This window comes from Lissotriton helveticus, chromosome 7 (genome assembly GCF_964261635.1).
Source record: "Lissotriton helveticus chromosome 7, aLisHel1.1, whole genome shotgun sequence".
Taxonomy (NCBI): Eukaryota; Metazoa; Chordata; class Amphibia; order Caudata; family Salamandridae; genus Lissotriton; species Lissotriton helveticus.
In genome coordinates this window covers 439,406,087-439,426,785 of record NC_136068.1, presented here as the reverse complement: position 1 = coordinate 439,426,785, position 20,699 = coordinate 439,406,087, and the positions used below count along the sequence as shown (strand labels likewise).

The following is a 20,699-nucleotide window of genomic DNA, read 5'->3' as shown; positions in this document are numbered from 1 at the left end:
AGTACAGACAGGAGCCCCTCATCAATTGTCAGAAAATGGAGGCCTATAGAGACACAGGGGCTAGTATCACTATGGTGACTGAGAATCTAGTCCCCTCAAGGCAACTCTTACCTGGTGCCACATACCAGGTGACCAATATTGATGGAGTGCAGACCAATCATCCCATGGCAGTAGTAAAGCTCAGCTGGGGAGGTGTCACTGGCCCAAAGAGAGTGGCAGTGTCAACAAACTTGCCTGTAGATTGTCTACTGGTGAATGATTTGGAAATCTCAGCCTGGGCTGAGGTGGAACAAGAAACCCATTCTAAAATGGTAAATCTCCATGGAAAGGTTAGTGGGGCTGTGATGGCCACAGCCCCAATCCAAGATGTCCTTCCTGAAAAGGTTGGTACTGCTGTGCTAGTCCCAGCCCCATCTCAAGCAGACTCCTTCCCTAGACAGATTAGCAGGGATGTGATGGTAACAGCCCATACCCAAACTGAGTCCCTTCCTGAAAAGGTTGGTGGGGCTGTGATGGCCACAGCCCAAACTCAAACAGATTCATGTGTTGTGAAGCCTGAAACTATGGATCACTCCACACAAACAGAGCATTGAGGAGGAAGAAAAATCTCCCTCCCACCAGACTTTAGGAAAGGATCAGCCTCCTCAGGGAACTGATCTTACCCCTTGTGAAGAAACTGCCCCAGAGGTAGTCAGGCCTAGCCTGGCAGAGCCCCTGATGTCAGTGGACCCTTCCAAGGTGGGACCCAGTCTGGAGCAGGTATCCTGCCCCTCTCTACCCTGCCTCAGTGTCAGGATTATAGGCTATGTTCAGGTCCCCAGGTCAAAATCAGTAGCAAAGCTAATTAGGCGCAAGAAGGTGCCATCAGTTCCTCGTGGAAGAAGAGGGTTCATAGTGTCCAAGCTTATGTGGAAACTATGTTTGCGGGCACTTTGCAATCCTCATCATGGCCGCCTTAAGTTCTGTGATCGCTGTCCAGGGGCAGCGGTCTAGTGCTCGTGAGCTCGCGCTGGTAGTACAGCTGAAGCCCTGATTAGAACGAGGGAGTGACGCACTTCAACTGAAATCGCGCCGTGGCTGGTGCATTATCCGTGAGGTTCGTCTTTCCTGTACCTGTTTGTTTTCTAGATCCCAGCAGTATTCATCAGTCCGACAATCAAGTTTGCATGCGCTATGTGGGAGCACCAGAGACATTTGTCGTTTTCAGAGTCAAGTAAGAGTTTTGAATTCCGTTTTGAGGCACAGGTTGACAGTGCCATCTCCTGGAACTTTCTAGAAGACAGTTTGTCAAAAGACTTGCATTCAGTTCTTTTTTCGTTTTCAAGGAACATTTCATTTACTGAGGTCTGGGGGAAAAGATTAAAAATATCGACATTAACGCCAGGACTGAGTTGGCGTATATCTCATAACTTCTCCCCGAGTAGCTCTCAGAGTACAGGACAATTCTATTTACAGTTGAAGCAATTACCAGGGGTTTTCATTTGATCTTCTGGTAACTTTTGAGGCAGCAACACTTAATGGGCTGACACAGAACAGTCAATTCCATATGTAGACGTCAGTCACCCATTCATATAAGAGAGAAGCAGATAGCCAGGTCTTCCAGGTAAAATTAGTAAGAAACTGACTGGTTATTAATTTTTGCTGAGAATTGTAAAAGTATAGAGAAGGTTAAGTGTGTCTCTTACTGCAGGTGCCAGTGTTATCTTAGACGTTGGCAGAAGACCAGAGAAGAACAATCCTCAAGCAGGCTGTCTCTCTCTTTTTCAATCCACTTCCCCTTTCCCTTCTGCTTCAGAAGCGGCTTAGAGGTCTTCTGGCCGTAGCTGAGGTAGGGGGGCATTGGGAGCATCGTCGGCTTCGATGGACTTCGTGTGAGCCTTCTGACACTCAGTCAGCCCAGGGCTGCAGAGGCCAAGGAGGCCAGTGTGCCCCAAAGGGCCCCCTGTCCAATAAAACACCCCCGTCAGCAGATTAGGGGCACCAAAGCTAGCAGCCCTAGCAAGGTGAAAACTTTAAAAACTCCTGAGGGATCTCCCTAACACCTAGTTAGGAACCTCCCCCAGATGGACACTGCTGGGCACAGCCAAACCTGGGACCCAAAGGCCCCAAACCTGACCTGTCCCTCCAGTAAGCCAACAAAAGGGACCCAGCCGCCAGCTGTAGGCAGCCAGAGGTTGACCCTGAGAGCACAGTGCAACTCAGTCATGGAAAGAAAGGCACCCATGGTGGATAGTGATTGGAGGAAGTTGAGCCCTACATTAGTGGAGCCTCACTTCAGTACTCCATCTCAACACCAGCCTTTTACTTCGCCAAAACACACCACAGGTAGTGATTCCCTATGGTGGAGACCCTCTGATACCCCTAGGGTGAGGGATTGCTTAGTGGACCATGAGATAGGGGGTAACCATGCCAGTGCAGGTTCCTCCTTATATGGCCACTCAGGCAATATAGGCTTACCTGGGCAAGGATAGCCTTATCTCCTTTCGTTTGGAGGGGGGTTATGTAGGAGGGTGGATACCTGACTATGGTAACCCCAGATTTTTTGCCTTGTGTTAAGCTGGTTTTCGACTTAGTGGGCCTGGGATCCTGCTAATCAGGATCCCAGGCTATCTGCTCTCTCTTTAAAATGTACTCCATGTACCCTAGGTGCATAACTAATTGGATATTGGGTCACTTTATCAGCCCCTGTACAGTGTACTATAGGTACCCAGGGCATAGGTGCATCCAAGGCCTACCAGGGGCTGCAGCATATCTTTTGCCACCCCTGGCTGGCTATCCAAACTGACACTACTGGCTGATCACTCAGCTGGGGCAAGGTCGTGTAATCGCCCCTTGCTTAGATATAGTATACCTATATCTAACCCTATATCTGGACACATATATGCCTATAAGTCACTCCTATGGCAGGCCTTAACAATCCTGGAGGCAGAGTGCTTGGTTTTATGTGAGATGGTGCTCTAGCATGAGCTGAGCCTGTCTGCAGCTTTCGGAACCATTTCCTTATAGCTGTTCCAGGGTATTGCCATACCATATACTCTTAAGTGCATTATAATCCTCGCGGTTATTGCTAACTTTGGTTTGGCTTTATCAAAACATGTCGTCTAAGGTGTCATACACTTTGGAGTACTACCCACACGCCAGTTCTGGCGACGGGGGTAGCATTCCACCCTTCTAGAGGGAGAAGACATGTTACTTTACTTAAACGCGGTTAAATCTAACCAGAGCTTCAGCATCACAAAATGGATGCTGCTGCCACAGACACAAGTCTGGCCTCCTGCTGCTGATCGAAACTCTGGCAGGGGAGGCCTGGACAAAAGGTTTCCTGTCACAGGGAGGTGTTACACCACCCCAGACAGGAGATAGTGGATTGAGGCAGGCAGGGCGAGTGAAACTAGACACTGCCTGGGGCGCACAAGGCTCCCCATGCATAGCCCAGTTAAACCGGTGCTGGGACACTCCAGTCCCAGCTCTGGCACGAAACTGGACACAGGGAAAGGGGTGTAACCACCCCCTTCCTGGGTCCCACCCATAGGAGGGACCTAGCAGGTAATCCAGCCCCTTGATTTGGAATAAAGGTAGGAGCTGTGCCCAGGAGCATTAGATTATCCTGACTGATACTTTGATACAGAACTCTGGACCCTTCGACATCCCACTCGACGTGGAAGACTGAAGAATCTCCCTTGTGGTCAAGGAGTGACCACCATGTGCAAACAGGCACCATCCAGCGCCCAACAGTTTGCTTTGTTGCAGTTCCCGCCGGAACTCGAGCGACAGAGATCGACAAGACCCAGCTTCCCTGACTTCTAACAGCCCGATCCACAGTCCCAGCGAATCGGAGACCCGTGGAGGCGACGTGAAGCGTGGGGCCGGCAATCTTGAAAATACTGCGAAGTGCTGGCCGTGCAGCTCCTGAGGCATCCTCGAAGCTGTGCATTGGGGTTTGAGAAGCCCCAACCCCGAGCAGCTCTTGCACCGAAGATCTCCCCTCCACACTCATCGAGGGCTGCGTGGGGCCGTTTTGCATTTTCCTGCTCGACGCGTTGGTCCGGTCACTTGCCCGTTGGCTAGTGGCCCCAGTACCGACGAACCTTTGAATCTACTCTGCTAGTCTGGTTGCTCCAGACTGGCCCCTTGCTCCCCTGAAAAGGAGCAACCTCTCTGACCTTGCTGGTCAGAGTAAGAAGCGATCTTCAAATCCTGCGCGGGTTGCATTTGCCAAGGCCTGTTAACTCCGATCCGGAAGCCGACACCGCCGACAGCGAGAGCCTTCTTGGGACAGCTCGTGATCCACTCCTGGATATCCTCGATGCCCCAGTCCACGTGGCAGCGGAGACAAGCTTCTCGACAACCACCTGATTGCGCCCGACATCGCCTGGTTCCTTCCTGGTTCCATCCTGGTCACTGGCTAGTGACCCAGACTCTGTCCCCTCTGCTTTCAGGTACTCTACATCTTCGATCCACCCTTGGATCCAACCGGACTCTTCTCTCCTGGCCGCCTGCGGCATCTTCATCTCCAGGCTCCATAGATCTCCACGACGAAACCCGACACACTTTGGCACCTATGCACCCGCTTCCTGTGGGTGAGGTAACGATCTAACATCGGTGCTCCTGTAGTGGTTTACACCTCTAGTGTCCTAGTTTAAAGTGGTTAAATTCTATTCCAGTCGGAAGACTTCCAAAACAGTAACTTTCTAACTTTTACGCACCATTGACTTTGCATTGGTGCATGCGTGTGCTTTTAGCGCTGCACCCGAATCCCGCGGGCTACTCCCGTCCTAACTGCTGTTAGTCCAGTGTAGTCCCAGCGATTCACAAGGCCCTAGGCCTTACCATTGTTCGAGAAGTGCTTCTTATACCACTTATTTACTATATGGTTTGAGTGGCCACCGGCCCTATCCGTAATCGTGCAACTTGTGTATGTTTAACTGTGCTTGTGTTTAAACGCTTGTGCCTCTGGACTCAAAGAGTACAGAGGATTATTCTAGTAATAAATACATATATTTGTATAATATATAACTTGTGTGGTGTCCTTTCATTTGGTATTACAGGATTGCATATGGTAAAACAGCTGGCTTCACATGCCCTCTTGAGTTTAGCCTAAGACTGCTTAGTCCATGCTGCCCCTAGGATAGCTTGTCTATAAGGTTGACTTTACAACCACCACCATAAGGGATTGTTTGGACTGATACAAGGTGCTCACTAGAATAGTGAACATCATACATCAGGCCAACTTCTCACAGGCGTCTGTTGCAGGAACAGGTGACCAACAAGCTGGTATCCTTGACGTATAAGACCCTGAATAATAACCCACCTGATGGGCTGGGGAAACTGGGAGCAACCTGGGAACAGGACGTGGGAAAGATGGACACAGTAGATTGGGAAGCAGTTCTAATGCATCACAAAGAGGTTGCGATAAAATCAAGGCTAAGACTCATCCAATACAAGATACTACACAGAGCTTACTACGATAGGGTCAGGCTACACCGCATAGGACGAGCCAGTGACTCTTGTTGCCTTAGATGTCAACACCCGCAGGGGGACTTCTACCATATCATATGGGAGTGACCTATTATACGTGCTTACTGAACGCAGATACTAGGAGAGTTGAGTGAGGTGCTGGAGACAGAGCTTACTATGGAACCTAAGTTTGTCTGGCTAGGAATAACCAATGATGTGGATCTGAGTCGCCCGCACTTGATAGTCACTGTGCTGGCGAAGAGGGATGTAGCGAGGGAGTGGGGAGCGCCGTCACTGCCCCGGGTGGAGGAATGGAGGCAAGGTATGGATCTGTATGTGGCAGCGGAAAGGGCAACCTATAAAGCTAGAGGCTGTCCCCGAAAATTCCAAAGAGTATGGGGAAAGTGGAGAAGGTACCATGGCCTTGACGGAGGGTTGGGTTCCGATTGATGTGCTAAGGGTCCTGCTGACTGGGACAGTGTTCTGGGGTCTTGAGGGGTGGCACGGGGGTCTCGGACTCCAAGAGGGCCGCTGGCCGTTTAATGGACTATGCGAACAGATGTACTGTAGGCGGGGTTGGATTTTGATACGCTAATGACTCCTTGTTGGTATTATGGTGGGTGGGTGGCGGGCCAGAGGTGTATGGTTAATCGCTTGTGAGGTGTCAGATGGGTTTATGTTGGTTACAAATGCAAATAAAAATATTAAAATATAAAAAGAATACATGCCAACCAAGAACTTTTCAAAAACATAACAGATTTTGCAATCCACTGTGGTTTAAAACCGAATCCTTAATGCAGTTGTCCAAGATTATTTGTGTATTTATGGTGCAAATCCAAAGTGCCCATGATGTTCCTATGTCATGCCTACTCAAAAGAAAATCCAACCAAACCTCGTTAAACATAACGTGTATTCATAACTGCAACTCGGTCAACCATATAACCAGGGTGAGAGGTATCTCCTGATGTGTCAAATGCTGTGTAAAAATTGAATTACAGACAAGATACTGATCCAACCTAGGCATTGCGTAACTCAACTGATTCAAAGATGTAGCAGTCTCTGTAAAACAGCATGAGTACCCATCAGAGTGACTACAACGCTTAACGTGTTGTTATGTGAATTACATGCAACATAAACGTACTAAGTCAGCAGCTGTGAGCAAACACGTCAACAGTCACTGTTGCTGCCGCCGGATTGCCAAGTGAAAAACAAGGAACCCAGAACAATAACGTGACTCGATTATCCATTCCGTGAGATTTTGGTACACAGTTCTCGTACTTATTGCAAGTCGCGGCGCCACTGTCTCTGTCGTGTAAACGGAGAAGTGACTTGAAAAAAGTGCCCGGTCTTGCTGGGTTAATTACTTGTTACGTGAATGCGTCCCTCCTATCTTTAAGCGGTGCACAATGAATAGTGAAAACAGACTTTTCTGAGTTCCGTAATATTGTGATGTTATGTGATAGTAGTAATGGGGAGTTGCCCAAAATATCAAATGAAAGAAAAAACTAAATTAAAAGTGAAAACTACAAGAAATAAATGAAAGAATGTGTGGTAAACAAGTAGATTACCAGACGTATGACCCATCGCCCTTGCCACTAGCTGTGTCCCATTACACAACGGAGAAAACAATAGTACATTTAAAAATTCACATCAATTGAGGTTAATAAAAACAAACTACTACAAAGTTTAATGACTTCATATTAATAGTGGGAAGAGGAGTTGGCCTAACGGCTAGGGCGGTCGACCACGAATCTGGGGAACTGGGTTCGAGTCTCTGCAACAATGCTGAACATCCTGTGAGTCTGGGTAAATCACTTAATCTCCCCGTGCCTAACAAAAATGAATGTGTCCTCATGTAATGCAATAGGTTCTATGCTGGTGGTGCACTGTTGGTGCTGCCTTGAACCTTGCTCACCACTCACCTGAACTCAAAGATTGGTCCCATAAGTTGCTGTACTGTACCTGTTGAAGAACATGTTCTTCCTTTCATAGGATAACAGCATAGAAGTAACAAGCATTAGAAATGCAATCGGGCTCGGATTTGAGTTTGAGCTAATGGCATTGTAAATGGTAATGTATTTTTGCTAAGTGTTATGGAGTGTGTTAATGTGGTGGTGGTGGTGGTGGTGGTAGTACTGATGGTGGTAGTACTGGTAGTACTGGTGGTGGTACTGGTAGTGTTAGTACTGGTGGTGGTGGCTCGGATTTATTTAATTTTGAGCTAATGGCATTGTAAATGGCAATGTGTTTTCGTCATGTGTGAAGGAGTGTGTGCATGTGGTGTGTAGTGGTATTATGTGAGTTGTATTGTGTAATGCTGTGCTTTAGATGAATATGTTTAAAAGTAAAGTGTACCATACTGCGATTGCTACAAAAGTTAATTGTGGATGTGTTAACAATTGATGCGTGCACTGATGGCTGGTGGTGTGTGTGCTTGGTGGAAGAGTGCACTATCGCCTGGAGGTGTGTGTGCCTAGTGGAAGGGTGCACTGCCGGCTGGTGTGTGTGCTTAGTAGAACAGTGCACACATGGCTGATGTGTGTGTTTGGTGAAAGATTGCACTAACGGTTGCTGGTGAGTGAGCCTTGTAAAAGAATGCAAGATAGCTGCCTGGTAGCAGTAGCATTGGTGGTAGTGGTACTGCTGCCCGTAATACTTCTACCACTCTGCACTACCACTCTGCACTACCACTCTGCACTACCACTCTGCACTACCACTCTGCACTACCACTCTGCACTACCAATCTGCACTACCAATCTGCACTACCAATCTGCGCTCTGCACTACCAATCTGCGCTCTGCACTACCAATCTGCGCTCTGCACTACCAATCTGCGCCCTGCACTCTGCACTACCGCTCTGCACTACCACTCGTCGCTCTGCACTACCACTAGTCACTCTGCACTACCGCTCTGCACTACCGCTCTGCACTACCGCTCTGCACTACCGCTCTGCGCCCTGCGCTCTGCACTACCGCTCTGCGCCCTGCACTCTGCACTACCGCTCTGCGCCCTGCACTCTGCACTACCGCTCTGCACTACCGCTCTGCGCCCTGCACTCTGCACTACCGCTCTGCACTACCACTCGTCGCTCTGCACTACCGCTCTGCACTACCGCTCTGCGCCCTGCACTCTGCACTACCGCTCTGCGCCCTGCACTCTGCACTACCACTCTGCACTACCACTCGTCGCTCTGCACTACCGCTCTCCGCTCTCCACTCTGCACTACCGCTCTGCACTACCGCTCTCCACTCTCCGCTCTGCACTACCGCTCTCCACTCTCCGCTCTGCACTACCGCTCTCCACTCTCCGCTCTGCACTACCGCTCTGCGCCCTGCACTACCGCTCTGCACTACCGCTCTGCACTACCGCTCTGCACTACCGCTCTGCACTACCGCTCTGCACTACCGCTCTGCGCCCTGCACTCTGCACTACCGCTCTGCGCCCTGCACTCTGCACTACCGCTCTGCACTACCACTCTCTGCACTTCCCCACTCCCCACTCTCCACTCCCCACTCTCCACTCCCCACTCTCCACTCCCCACTCCGCACTCTCCACTCCCCACTCCGCACTCTCCACTCCCCACTCCGCACTCTCCACTCTCCACTCCCCACTCTCCACTCCCCACTCCGCACTCTCCACTCCGCACTCTCCACTCTCCACTCTCCACTCCCCACTCCCCACTCTGCACTACCCACTCTGCACTACCCACTCTGCACTACCCACTCTGCACTACCCACTCTGCACTACCCACTCTGCACTACCCACCAGACACGGCGGACTCGTGGAAAATTAATGAAGTGACCTAGAGGGTGAGGATGGCATACTCCGCTACCATCGAGTTCGTAGAAGAACAAGATTACATACGAAAAACAAGCAGCACAGAAAGCATCACTTTCGCGATCGCAATTGTTTAAACGAGCAGCACAGAAAGAGATCACTTTCGCGATCGCAACTGTTTAAAAAAACCAGATCTGATGCATGTGATTCTCTACATTGCTGGCCGGCTGTTCATGCGCGCACACAGAGCTGAAGGGAAAAAAAACACTCTGCACTACCACTCTGCACTCTGCACTACCACTCTGCACTAACACTCTGCACTACCACTCTGCACTACCAGTCTGTGCTCTGCACTACCAGTCTGCGCTCTGCGCTCTGCACTACCAGTCTGCGCTCTGCACTCCCAGTCTGCACTCTGCGCTCTGCACTACCAGTCTGCACTCTGCACTACCACTCTGCACTACCACTCTGCACTACCACTCTGCACTCGCCACCAGACACGGCGGACTCGTGGAAAATTAATGAAGCGACCTAGAGGGTGAGGATGGGATACTCCACTACCATCGAGTTCGTAGAAGAACAAGATTACATACGAAAAACAAGCAGCACAGAAAGAGATCACTTTCGCGATCGCAATTGTTTAAAAAAACAAGATCTGATGCATGTGATTCTCTACATTGCTGGCCAGCTGTTCATGCGCGCACAGAGCTGAAGGGAAAAAAAACACAGCAGTGCACACGCTCCCAGCACCATCTGCCTTCAATTACCGGCACCTCGGACAGCTGGTAATTGAGGATTTATGTATTCTTCTGCGCGTGTCCGAACACTTTATGCAGGAAGTGGACATTGACAAATTCCTAAGGCCTATGGCGTGCTGCCTTACTTAAACACAGCCTTGCCTGGACCAATCACTAGGCAGATGCCATAAAAAACGCGCGCGCACTAAGGAATGTGGCAGCCCGGACCCCTAAAGTAACTTTTTTTTTTCTAATACACAAGAGCTCGGAAGCTCCGCCCCACTTCGTCGTGACGTAGGCCCGAGCCCTAAAAAAATGCACGGTGTCCACTTTTTAAACAGAATTTATATTTTAAAACGTTCTTACCTGAACGATTTCTCTCTGTTGCCTAAACATATATAAAGATATTTGCTGTTTTTATAAATCGTGTGGATCTCCTTCTTGAGCTGTCTGTCATTTATTGATCATTCTGTGTATTTGTAGATGTCTTGCACTCTCTTGTGTTAAGCTCAAGGTTGCTCGACCACACTACACCCTAATAGAGCCCTTTGGGATTGCATAGAAAGCCCCTGTCCACGTTTAACGGAACCACTGCACTATTTATGCTATATCAGATTATTGATATATCACAAACAGCCAGCTTCCTACACTCACGAGGGTTATAACGCGATATAAAAACAACTGGGCATTAGGACCATTCAGACCAGCACTTTAGACCATGCAAGGGGTGTGAAAGCCACTATATAAATATCAATGCGACATGGTAGCAAGCATTGGCACCGACATTATGTCTGGCATGGCTGCCTTTGCCAACGCTTTATTCATTTTGTGTAAAACTGTATGGGGGGGGGGGGATCTACTGGGATCCTAGCCAATAAAAAAAAATAACTGTCTAAAAGCGGATTTTTTTGGTGTAAAAAAGTGTGCATTGCCAACATAGTCCCTTCACTGAGAGGGAACTACTTTGTGTGAGGATGTGCTACTTGTGAAAGGACAGAATGCCATCACTCATTTTAAACTTAGCCAGTGGATGATGCGGGCTGATCCACTGTCCAACACTGTAGGGGGTGGAAGAAAAAAAAATAGAACACAGACACAACAGACCAATGGCTTTAGAGGGCTGGCCGACAGCCCCTTTGAGTATGTATAGATTATAACTAGTTTTATTCATTTAAAAAAGTATTGGCTAACACCGCCCCTAAACAGGTGTTCCCACATTCTTGATGGACAGCCGTTTTTGAACGCCCTAACTGAGTGAGGGAGGCACTAGCGTTTTCCTTCACAAATTTTGAAAATAGCATCCATCAATAACCAAGTGCAGCCATCTCTGATCAACTTGTAACTGTGGTTCCCTGCACAGACAGGTTTTTATAGTTAAGATGCATTCCTAACGAATACCTTTGTCTCTCACTTGTTGCAGTTTACCATTGAAACCCAATATGCATCTTAGCAAAGCTCAATGTGTAGTGTATCAACTCCTGACCTGTTACACATTCTCATACGCCAACTCGACCGTTCAGCTTTCTATGGTAAATGGAGTACTAGGATAAGTGACGTGAGTACCGTGTTAAAATGACTGATGCATTACTATAAATATGTCTTATTATAGGCGCTTTGATTTAAAGTGCTGTACAAAGAACACATTTTCACTGCAGAATAATAACAAATCTTTCCCACTATGAATATTCTGGTAGTATTCAAGCTATACGGCCGATGAATTATGGCAGGTCAAACCTTGCAAAATTTACTTGCGGGAAAAGACAATTGAATACCAGGGCGTACACTTTACGGCCAATTTGTAAGCACAATAGGTATGCGTTTAGATCACTGGTAATTGAGGCCAAAGAACAAAAACAATAGTTGCAGTATAAAAACTTGAGAAAATTAAGCAAATCGCTTTTTTATGCTATGTATCTGGATAATAAAACAGCTGCCATAGTCATCTTACCTGAGTTTGCTTAATGAGCTGGTGCAACTCGCCTAGCAACTCCGAGATACGCGAATCAGCTGACACTAGCGCCATTGCAGCATCACTCACAGCTGACACCCTGAAAAGAGGGTATATAGAAAATACTTCAATACAGCCATACACAATTATAAAGGGAACAGGAAATACAAAGTGTCCCTTTTTATTAGGGCGTGGAGTCTCTTCAGACAGATGTAGGTACAAGATATGCACCTAGACAAATGGCCGTAGGCTACAAATAAAAATAAATAATGAGGACACCGTAGAATGGAATTAGGACACTAATGATGTGGGGGAAATATGAAAGGCGCCGGCTACAGAGTGGAGTGAACCCTACTAAAAGGCCAGGAACATTGTACCCCTAAATACAGAACCACTTGCCACACTCACTGATAAAGGGCTCCCACCTACCAATAATCCAAACGTATGCAAACGAAAGGAGGAATCGGTTTATTAAAGTGTCGATCAATATACGTAAATAGTGCTGAAAAAAAGTTGCGCTATTCTTTATTAAATAAACTACCTCCAAATGAGAAGAGGTCACACAATGCTTGTCAGAGGAAGTCAGTGGGATATACCCTTTAACTATCCCTCACAATTTTTAACCAGCGCCCCAAACATATGCAAAGAAGAGCGGCAGAGTTGAAATGTTTGTTCACGAAGTCTAATAAGTGCATGCCAATGAAGTGAGGGGTAAATAGGTCATTTTCATAAAGGGAAATTACTATATTCATATGCACATGAAGGGATGGAAATGGCAAATTAATCCCTACTTAAAAATATATAACATCAAGTATATGTTAAAATAATATATCAAAGGCGAGTGAGCCCTTATTTCGTCTAAAAGACAACCCTAAGTGTGCAAATGAGAAAAGGGGATCACTGTGAACCTTTCATTCGTAACTAAAGGGAACATCCCAAGTATATTTAAATGAGGAACGGGGTCATTGGCCGAGCTCCCTTAAAAGCCCAGCACCCAGGTTGTGGAAGTTGGTATATTCGCCTTTTCCTCGTGTTGGCGTTCATGGCTGCTGCTCCTTTCGATTCCTTCTCTCCCTCCTCCTCATAGGCGACACATCAGACGCACACACCGACGACCAGGCGCTGGCGCGTACTAATGACGATTTGGTAGTAATAGTGTCTCAGCGTTATGTAGCCCGCATGCGCCAAACAGTGTACATTTAGAAGCCAAGCCCAGCAACCCTCGCACATGCGCAGTAGGTACTAGGAGCGTTCTTATCACTTTTCTCACTGTAGGTGTTGAGGTCAGGGTTTCATTCAAGTGGGACGCAGAAAGTAGAGTCTCCCGAAAAATGGCGTGCCATATATAAGTAAGGGTGTGGCTTAAGCATGTAAACCAAACTTCACATTGCGCATAAATGCCAATATTTTAAAAGAGAGTAGAAGGCGTCAGGAGTATCGAATGTATTACCCACACTGACTCCCATTGAAGGAGAGGCAATTTCAGACGGGAAACAACCAAAATGAAGCAATTTTATTCCCTTGAGAAATCGGTAGTCTACCGCCACACCAAGTTTTTATTGGTTTAGACCTCATCTGTGGTCAACAATTAAACTAAATATGGCGAATATATTGTTGTAAAACTCATTAACAATGACGACAATTTCTTTCTAAAACAATGATAAAAAATATTCTTTTAAATGTATACAGATTATGACAAACATTAAATTGGGGGTAAATTGATTAAGACAATCAAATCCTTAACGGTGAATACATTATATCTAAACATATGGGTTTAAAAAGAAAAGTTGAACTTCTACTACAACTTTATTTGGGAAAATAAATAGATGATGGGCTACATCTTGTTCTCCTGCACTAAAAAGCTTGCATAATCCTGTTTTGTCACTTGTTTTATCCCAATATTTAGTATAGGCTGCATCTAAAGGCAACATCCCTAAACGAAACAAGATGATACAGCGTCAAACGCTGTGTTCGATTGTATATCTTAAATACTGTTGAGAACACTCAAGAGAAGCTGTATAGGATCTGTAGTGGTTTAGCTGAGAACAGTGAGTGGAGTCTAGGTCACAGCTAAGGTGCAGCGTCATTAAAAAAACAAGCACTGGCGTTGCCAATAGGTTTCGCATTTTGAAAGTTGGAGCTATTTGTTTTGTAAATGACATTTTATATTTATATATTGTTATTGACAATGCCAATAACGATATATAAATATAAAATGTAATTTACAAAACCAATAGCTCCAACTTTCCAAATGCGAAACCAACGCCGAAACAAAACCGAGTGCACACGGTCGGCTTCTGCGTACTCATGCAGACCTCCCGCACCGGCCTGCCTGAGTCATCAATTATTCAGTGCCCTCAGATCCGAAGGCATTCAACCCGAGTGCCGCCGCTGTGGCCGACAGAATGAGAAGTGGCGTGACTGAGCGCGGAGAGACGACTGACTCATTTGATGTTTACCTTTAAAAAGCCAAAACGAAAATTGCTTCCATAATGCTGCAGTTTATTTTAATCAAACTTTACCGGCACGCAGGCGGTCACAAACCTCACATCACGTACTGTAGTGTTTGTAAGAGTGTTGATATGCTGGCAAATGGCCGGAGGGCCGACAGAATGAGAAGTGGCGTGACTGAGCGCGGAGAGACGACTGACTCATTTGATGTTTACGACTGACTCATTTGATGTTTACCTTTAAAAAGCCAAAACGAAAATTGCTTCCATAATGCTGCAGTTTATTTTAATCAAACTTTACCGGCACGCAGGCGGTCACAAACCTCACATCACGTACTGTAGTGTTTGTAAGAGTGTTGATATGCTGGCAAATGGCCGGAGGGCCGACAGAATGAGAAGTGGCGTGACTGAGCGCGGAGAGACGACTGACTCATTTGCTGTTTACCTTTAAAAAGCCAAAACGAAAATTGCTTCCATAATGCTGCAGTTTATTTTAATCAAACTTTACCGGCACGCAGGCGGTCACAAACCTCACATCACGTACTGTAGTGTTTGTAAGAGTGTTGATATGCTGGCAAATGGCCGGAGGGCCGACAGAATGAGAAGTGGCGTGACTGAGCGCGGAGAGACGACTGACTCATTTGATGTTTACGACTGACTCATTTGATGTTTACCTTTAAAAAGCCAAAACGAAAATTGCTTCCATAATGCTGCAGTTTATTTTAATCAAACTTTCCCGGCACGCAGGCGGTCACAAACCTCACATCACGTACTGTAGTGTTTGTAAGAGTGTTGATATGCTGGCAAATGGCCGGAGGGCCGACAGAATGAGAAGTGGCGTGACTGAGCGCGGAGAGACGACTGACTCATTTGATGTTTACCTTTAAAAAGCCAAAACGAAAATTGCTTCCATAATGCTGCAGTTTATTTTAATCAAACTTTACCGGCACGCAGGCGGTCACAAACCTCACATCACGTACTGTAGTGTTTGTAAGAGTGTTGATATGCTGGCAAATGGCCGGAATCAAACTTTCCCGGCACGCAGGCGGTCACAAACCTCACATCACGTACTGTAGTGTTTGTAAGAGTGTTGATATGCTGGCAAATGGCCGGAGGGCCGACAGAATGAGAAGTAGCGTGACTGAGCGCGGAGAGACGACTGACTCATTTGATGTTTACCTTTAAAAAGCCAAAACGAAAATTGCTTCCATAATGCTGCAGTTTATTTTAATCAAACTTTACCGGCACGCAGGCGGTCACAAACCTCACATCACGTACTGTAGTGTTTGTAAGAGTGTTGATATGCTGGCAAATGGCCGGAGGGAAGCCGGATGGGGGCGGGAGAGCCTGGTGGGGGGGCGGGAATGCGTGCGAGGGGAGGAGAAGTGTGGCAGGCAGATGGGCGGCCTGGTGGGGGGGCGGGAATGCGAGCCTGGTGGGGGCAGGCGGATTAGGGAGATGCTCGTGCTTGTGTGGTCACGTGACCCGCTTTTGTGGTCACGTGACCTCACATGCACTGGGAAGAAACGCCAGTGGTTTTACTAGTCGATCAAGCCCTTGAATTTTTGCCTATTACATTCGCAAGCGAATGATAATAGGCGAAACCTAAAAATAGCTTTAGATGTGCCTGCGGACCAAGACTGTAAAAGGGATATAGTGCATTTGAAGTGTAATAAAGCCACTGCAGGATTTTCGTTAAATGTGTAATTAAACGACTCTGCCTCAAAGGTTTCTTGCTTTAGAAGAGCTTGCAAAGTATATTTTTCTGCGTGTAACATATTATATGCCCGTCTAATTACGTTGGCCAAGGCATTAGTAAAAGTTACTGGTCAGCAACGATTCTATTCGAGTGCCTGAACCGGAGTAGCCTGACTTGTTGCAGTTATTTTCCATAGTAGTTTCCCTTTGCTCTTATTTAGAGTATGCCATTTATTGGAAAATATTCTAGTGTGTATGTCAGGGTAGTGGGGATGTTAGCACAGTATATTTCTAAGAGAGTATACAAATGTCTCTTTCCTGAGGAAGAATAAAAACTCCTTAATGCACTTACGTTGGCTGTAGCCTTAAATTCCAAGTGCTGAAGATGAGAATTATTTTCGAGCATCTGTGCGAATACTCTCCCTAAGTATGTGTATATGCCTTTACTCTTCCAGTTAAAATGAACATAACATTTCCTGCCTCGTCTTCCGCTAGAATCGGGTCTATTGGCATGTATGTATTGCGTGCCACCCTACCCTCACAACTGCAACTGGCATACATGACCATTACTCTGTGTTCTCTTCTGAATTGATTGGATGAGCATATATTCTGAAAACCTTTTTGACCCATTGACAGGCACTGAGAGAAACTCGCACTGCCTACTGCCACAAGTCAATCGTGGCTCGTTATAAATACCTGACAGTGCCTCAGTGTAAAGTATGCAACATTCTGGAAATAACGTACACTCTTAAGGAATGCAACATTAGGTAAAACATGTGAAATATAAGTAAGTGTGTAGAGGATGTAGCCTAACGGTCAGCACTGCCGACTTTGGAGCTGGAGAACCAGGTGTGAGTTTCTGTGTCCGCTCAATATCCTGTGATTCTGAGCAAATCACTTAATCGCCCCATACCTACCACAAATGAATGCATCTTTTGTATTGTAATTGGTGTTCATGTAAAGCACTCCAGCTCCAATACCTTTGGGTCGAGTTTGCACTATATAAAACTTTTTTTTACAGAAATGGATTACAATAACGCTTTTTACACTCATTGTTCAAAAATCAATCTGTGTTTTTGGCTGTAAAATGTGGTAATGAAATACAGGGTCCAAAAGGGATCCATGTCAAAGTCTATTTTGAATTACTACCGGGTCTAAGAGAGGTGGGACCCAGCCCATTTTTTTGACGTTTTTAAAGATAGGAAACAATTCTTAATAAAATTAGATGGGAGAAAAATTAGCAACAGAAGTGTGAATAAAGTTCACTTCGTCATTGGAAGGGCTGTTTCAACCTCATTGGTCACTCCTTCACACTCATAGATGAGATATGAAACTTTGAATGTGTTTTATATATGCATGTAAATATGCAATTCACAGTGCATATTTTCATATATAAACCATGCTTCTTTTACTGGTGCCCTTATGAAGTCTTCTGACTGTTTGAGAACTATAACAATAAGCATTTGCAATGCAATAGGTCTCGCGTTTATGCAAGTTTAAGCGCAAGTTTAAGCTATTGGCATTGTAAATGGCAATGCCTTTTATTTATGTTTAAAAAAACATAAATAAAAGGCATTGTCATTTACAATGCATATAGCTCAAACCTGTGTAAGTGCGAGACCTATTGCATTGCAAATGCTTTTTTATGTGTTTTGCAAACACTTTGTTGTGTGTTTTGCAAACTAACACATATATAAAAGGCATTAAAACAAATTAAACGTATTGGAGAGCGGGGCTAGGGAGACATGAGGGAGACCGAGGAGGAGGTCATGGGGTGTGCGAAGCATGACAAAAGATTGCCCCACTCGGTATCACCAGGTCAAAAGCCTGACTTTCACAGACTTGTGATAGCTCTTAAGTGGTGCATGTGTGTTTGTACTGAGGGGAAGCTGCCTGATTAAGAGCTCTGGGTCTTTAAAGCACTTTGGTGCATCTTATTTATTTATAAAGTTTTATATAGCGCTAACGTGACCCACGGGGGTATCAGAGCGTATATAGTTAAAGACATAAGAAATGAGGTAGTATACATGCATTTGATTCTCGTTGTTACTCACAAAAGAGGTAAGAAGTATAAGATAACATAGGTGACCAGTGGACGACACATGATGATCATAGAGGGCAATAACACATTACAATCTAAACGGTTATTGTGCCTTAGGTCAGTATTGTGAAAATAAACAAACATATAATGTTCTCTTTCAATCCTCACGAGGTAACCAGTTATATGAGGATAGTATCATCTTAGGACGTACATTTGTTCATTAGGAGTATTTTTTTTTTATTCTTTTTTATTATTAATCAACAAGAAGAAAAGGAAATAAACAAAACAATAACATCAGGTGAAATACAGTTTCAGCAGCGGACAATGACACGGTCTCGATCATAGCAAAGTATAAAAACAGTATCGAAATATCAGGTCACGGGGATTCTTGCGCTTCCATTTCTATTCGTCGTGCCGGGGGCGCACAAATCTCTCCTCTGTAATTATTCCAGGTCCCCCAAACCTTCCCCCATTTCTTGGGACAACCCCTGGCCACATACACCGACCTCTCCCGAAACATACACCAGTTTAAGTCCTCCACCCATTTGGAGACCTGGGGCGATTGACTGGCTTCCCACAACTGAGCGATATTTCGTTTCGCTACCATACACGCCAGTGTTACCCATTGTTTCCCGTATGTATTCAAGTCCGTGGGCTCCTACACATTCAATATACATCTCCGGGCCTCCGGCCGTATCTCCACACCCAGAGCGCCTCTCATCTCGTCATGGATCTTTATCCAATACTCCTACACTTCCGCGCAATGCCAGAGAATATGCATAAAGGTGCCAAGCTCTCCACATTCTCTCCGGCATTCACCACTCTCCACTAGACCCATTCGTACCAGGAGAGGCCCTGTGACATATGTCCTATGTAGTATCTTTAGTTGTACCAAACGTAGTCACATCTGAATCGCGACCACTCTCGGAGAGGAGATCGCCTCCGTCCATCATCTAGTTCCCCCCCATCTGCACTCCACTGTGTTCTAATGTGCCCCAGTGGGTCCTCCATACTATTAATGAGCTTTTTATATATTAAAGAAATTGTCTCTCGGGGAGGTATCCATCTAACACACGATCCTCCAGTGGAGAAGCCTCAGGAAGTGCGGCATCTCTAGGTATGTGGGTAAGGAGTGCGTGCTTGATCTGGAGGTACCGATAGAACTCGCTATCTTGTAGGCTGTATTGCTGCTTGAGTGAGGCGAATGTATGCACTGCACCCCCCTCCCATACATCTTTAATCTGTGTGATCCCGATTAGGTCCATCTTGTCGAACCCCTTGGTCTTCCACAAGCTCCCCAATCCCTCAGAATTCCATAGGGCGGTGACCAAGGTGAGTCTCCCCTCCCAGGCTAGGTATCTATTAGCCGCATGCCACATGTGGTCCGCATGTGCCGTTGGACCCACTAGGGAAAACCGCTTAGGCCTGGCATAAAGCGCCCTGGTGAAATCACCACCTGGCGCCAGCCCATGGTCCATGGCATATCCTGGATCCCCTGGAGGTCCGCATATAACATGATTTACCGCCGCGAGCTGAGAAGCCCAATAGTATTTCCGCAGGTCAGGCAGCCCAATCCCACCGCCGTACCACAGGAGAGTGAGCTTGGAGAATGCTATGCAGGATCTTCCATCCCAAAGAAGCTTCCTCTGGAGAGCCTCAATATCTTTGAAATAGGATGCCGGTACCGGATCCATTGTATTCTGTAATACATATAGAAATTGGGGAAGGGCCATCACCTTAAACAGAACTGCCCTTCTCAGCAGGGAAAGTGGAAGAGCCTTCCAGCGCTCCAGGTCTCTCTTGAGCCGGTCCAGGGGAGGTCCCAGATTATTGATACATCGTAGCTTCGGGTCAAGTGTAACATATATACTGAGATATTTAAACCCGACCGGCTCAAACTGTATAGGGCATGACTGCGGGAGCGCTGGCAGCTCGCCCCTGAGGATGAAGAGCACCGATTTCGACCATTTAATTGCAAATACGGAATATCTTCTGAATATGGCAAGCACATCTAGAAAATTGATCAAAGAGTCCCTGGGGTTGGTGAGATAAAGCAGGATATCGTCCGCATATAGTGAGATTTTGTCCTCCCACTCTGGTGTCCACCGCAGGCCCCGTATTGATCGGTCCCATCTAACCCATGCCGCCAGAGGCTCCAAGGCGAGAGGAAAGAGAAGCGGGGACAGGGGGCATCCTTGTCTCGTGCCCCTTCCAAGGGGAAAGTCAGCCGACTTGTAGTTGTTAACGACCACTCTGGCAAAGGGAGTAGCATACAACAAACGTACCCAGCCTACAAACTCCGGTCCAAAGCCCATCTTCACCAATACCACGAACAGGTAGGACCACTCGACCCTATCAAACGCCATGGTGGTGTCTAAGGACACTAGTACCGCCAGTTCCAGAATCGACGGGGAACCACCCAACATCCCATGCAACCTGCCAGATTGAGAGCTGTGTTTCGGCGTGGCATGAAGCCCGACTGATCCGGGTGTATCAAGTTGGTGATTACCTTAACCAGTCAGGTGGCCAGTAGCTTCGCCAGGATTTTAGGCTCAGCATTGAGCAGCGAGATTGGCCTGTATGAGGAGCAA

General features: G+C 46.5%; 1 protein-coding gene across 6 annotated transcripts in view; it reads right to left on the bottom strand.

Moving 5' to 3' along the window:
- SGF29 (SAGA complex associated factor 29) overlaps positions 1–13,077 on the bottom strand; it is a 215,530-nt gene extending 202,453 nt beyond the window's left edge. For 2 of the 6 annotated variants that reach the window (XM_078652345.1, XM_078652347.1), the window contains exons 1-2: positions 12,941–13,077; positions 11,920–12,019 (exon numbers count right to left, since the gene is read on the bottom strand). In XM_078652345.1, the coding sequence (XP_078508471.1) occupies positions 11,920–12,019; positions 12,941–12,963 (123 nt within the window). In that variant the 5' untranslated portion in view covers positions 12,964–13,077. Of the gene's footprint in view, positions 1–11,919; positions 12,020–12,827 lie in introns of all 6 variants that reach the window. The other 4 variants (XM_078652344.1, XM_078652342.1, XM_078652343.1 and 1 more) reach the window with 4 other exon arrangements.
- Positions 13,078–20,699: the final 7,622 nt, after the last annotated feature.